Source organism: Lipotes vexillifer, unplaced genomic scaffold, assembly GCF_000442215.2.
Source record: "Lipotes vexillifer unplaced genomic scaffold, Lipotes_vexillifer_v1.1 scaffold158, whole genome shotgun sequence".
Classification (NCBI taxonomy): domain Eukaryota; kingdom Metazoa; phylum Chordata; class Mammalia; order Artiodactyla; family Lipotidae; genus Lipotes; species Lipotes vexillifer.
In genome coordinates this window covers 1615152-1617255 of record NW_006788189.1, presented here as the reverse complement: position 1 = coordinate 1617255, position 2104 = coordinate 1615152, and the positions used below count along the sequence as shown (strand labels likewise).

The window sequence follows — 2104 nt, the reverse complement described above, 5'->3', positions numbered from 1 at the left end:
AGGACAGGCTCAGGGAAAGAGCAGACACCCGGTGCCTGGAGGGATGGAGCTGGAAGCAGGCAGAGCACCCTGGGGTGGGGGTGGGGTGGGATTTGGGTCCCTTCCTTTGCAGAGGCTGCTGGGGTAGCAGCCAGCGCCCAGAGGATGCTTCCAGCTGCACGGGCGGGGGGCGGGTTTGGGATGTGGGGTGGAGATGCGCAGGGGGGCAAGGAGCCTAGCTTTTCTCAGGGTGCAGCTGCCCAGAGGCTGGGGTTGACCCCTCTTTGTGTGGAAGCCCTTCCCTTCCCTGCCTGTTTAGATGCTGCCTGCCAGACCTGGGCCAGCCCGGGGAGGGGCCCCGGGGGCTCCCCACCTACACAGGTGGGCTGACAGCCCCTGACGCCGCCCCTTCTCTCCGCAGATGGCCTTCTGGTCCAAGTACCACGGTGAGTGCGCTCCAGACCCCTGGCCGCGGTGCCCGTGCCCCTCAAGGTCTTTGGGCCGCTGGGGGCACGGGGACGGGGCCGGCGGACCCCCGTGATGCCCTCCTTACCCCTCATCGCAGACGGGGACCAGTGCGCGGACCCGCCGCCGGCGCACCCGTGCGACAGCCCGTGCTGCGGGCGCGGCACGTGCATCGACGGCCTGGGCGGCTTCCGCTGCGACTGCGCGCAGGGCTGGGAGGGCCGCTTCTGCCTTCAAGGTGAGGGGCGGCGGGCGGCGGGCCGGGGAGCTCCCTGGGGCCGGGGGCGGGGCCGGGCGCAAAGAGCGCCGCGGTCTCTCGGCGCCCTCCTGCCGGTCCCCCGCAGAGGCTCGCTTCTCCAACTGCTCGGCGGAGAACGGCGGCTGCGCGCACTATTGCTTGGAGGAGGAGGGCAGGCGCCACTGCGGCTGCGCGCCCGGCTACCGCCTGGGGGACGACCACCTGCTCTGCGAGCCCAAGGGTGAGCCGCAGATGGGGGACAGCACGGGGCGCCCGGGCGGTGAACAAGCCACAGGGCCGAGTCCCAGGCGAAGGAGACGGGCCGCCCCGACGGGGAGGGAGGGTGCCCCCGGCGGGTCTCCTGCCCGCTCTTGCCCTCGCCCGCCCGTCTTCCTCCAGGGGCCACTGCCCACTCTGGGGGCGTGGCCTGGAGCAGGAACCCAGAAGTAGCGCATCTCCCCAGGGAGGAGCGGATGGGGCGGGCGCGCCCCCAGCGTCCTCCTCATCTCTCTTGACGGCTTTATTTTCGCCTTCACCTCTGGCTTCTCTGAGAAGAGACAGGAACCGTGATTCTGCCTTCTCTTCTACTTTCCTTTTTATACCTTTAAATGTCTATCAGATTTATATACTTACGCAACAGTCGGAGTTTCACGACTCTTACCATGATTTCAGCAGGCTGTTCCTCCGTGTGGCTCTTCTTGCGCTCACTGTGCAGCGCCCTTTTCATGTGGAAATGCGTGTCTTCTGTCTCTAGGAACATTTCTTTAGTTATTTCCTTGATGACCTGCCCTGTGCTTTCTCTGGTCTCTCTTTCTGCACCTCCTAATCAGATCACTTTCCCCGGATTGATCTTCTAGTTTTATTATCTAATTATCTCTTCTATTTTCCGTATCTTTGACTTTGTGTTCTTCTATCAGGGAACTTTCCACAACTTTATATTCCAGTCCTTTTACTAAAAAAAAAAAAAAAAAAGCCAACTGTTCCTTTTAAAGTAATTAGAGATTCACAGGAAGGTGCAAAGAAATGCCTGGTGGACCTGTTGGTTGGTGGGCTTTCCTGTGAGACCATCTGAAGGCCCAGGTCACTGGCAGAACCCCTATTGCCCAGATTCTTAGGTCTTTAGGCTTTTTTCTGAGAGTAATCCTCCAAGTTCATGCTTGGGTGGTCCCAGCCTGGCTTCCAGGCCCCTGGGGAGAGTAGGGGGAGAGGAACTGGCATCTGCCCCGTCTGCAGATGTCTGCGTGACTCTCTCTGGTCAGCCTTGCGTGTCACTGTTTCCTGTGGCGGTGCCTGGAGTCCCCAGGTCTCTGGTTCACCCTCTCTGGAGAATACACCTAGGGTCTTCTGCAGGGGTCACAGAGGAGAGTCAAGCCACTGATGAGGGGTCGAGACAGAAGCCTAGGGCTCTAGCAGTTTCTTTGA

General features: G+C 61.4%; 1 protein-coding gene across 1 annotated transcript in view; it reads left to right on the top strand.

The window, feature by feature from the left end:
- PROC (protein C, inactivator of coagulation factors Va and VIIIa) overlaps positions 1-2104 on the top strand; it is a 10207-nt gene that overhangs the window by 4085 nt on the left and 4018 nt on the right. Inside the window, exons 4-6 of the mRNA XM_007461302.1 lie at positions 401-425; positions 545-682; positions 789-923. Of these exons, the coding sequence (XP_007461364.1) occupies positions 401-425; positions 545-682; positions 789-923 (298 nt within the window). The remainder of the gene's footprint in view (positions 1-400; positions 426-544; positions 683-788; positions 924-2104) is intronic.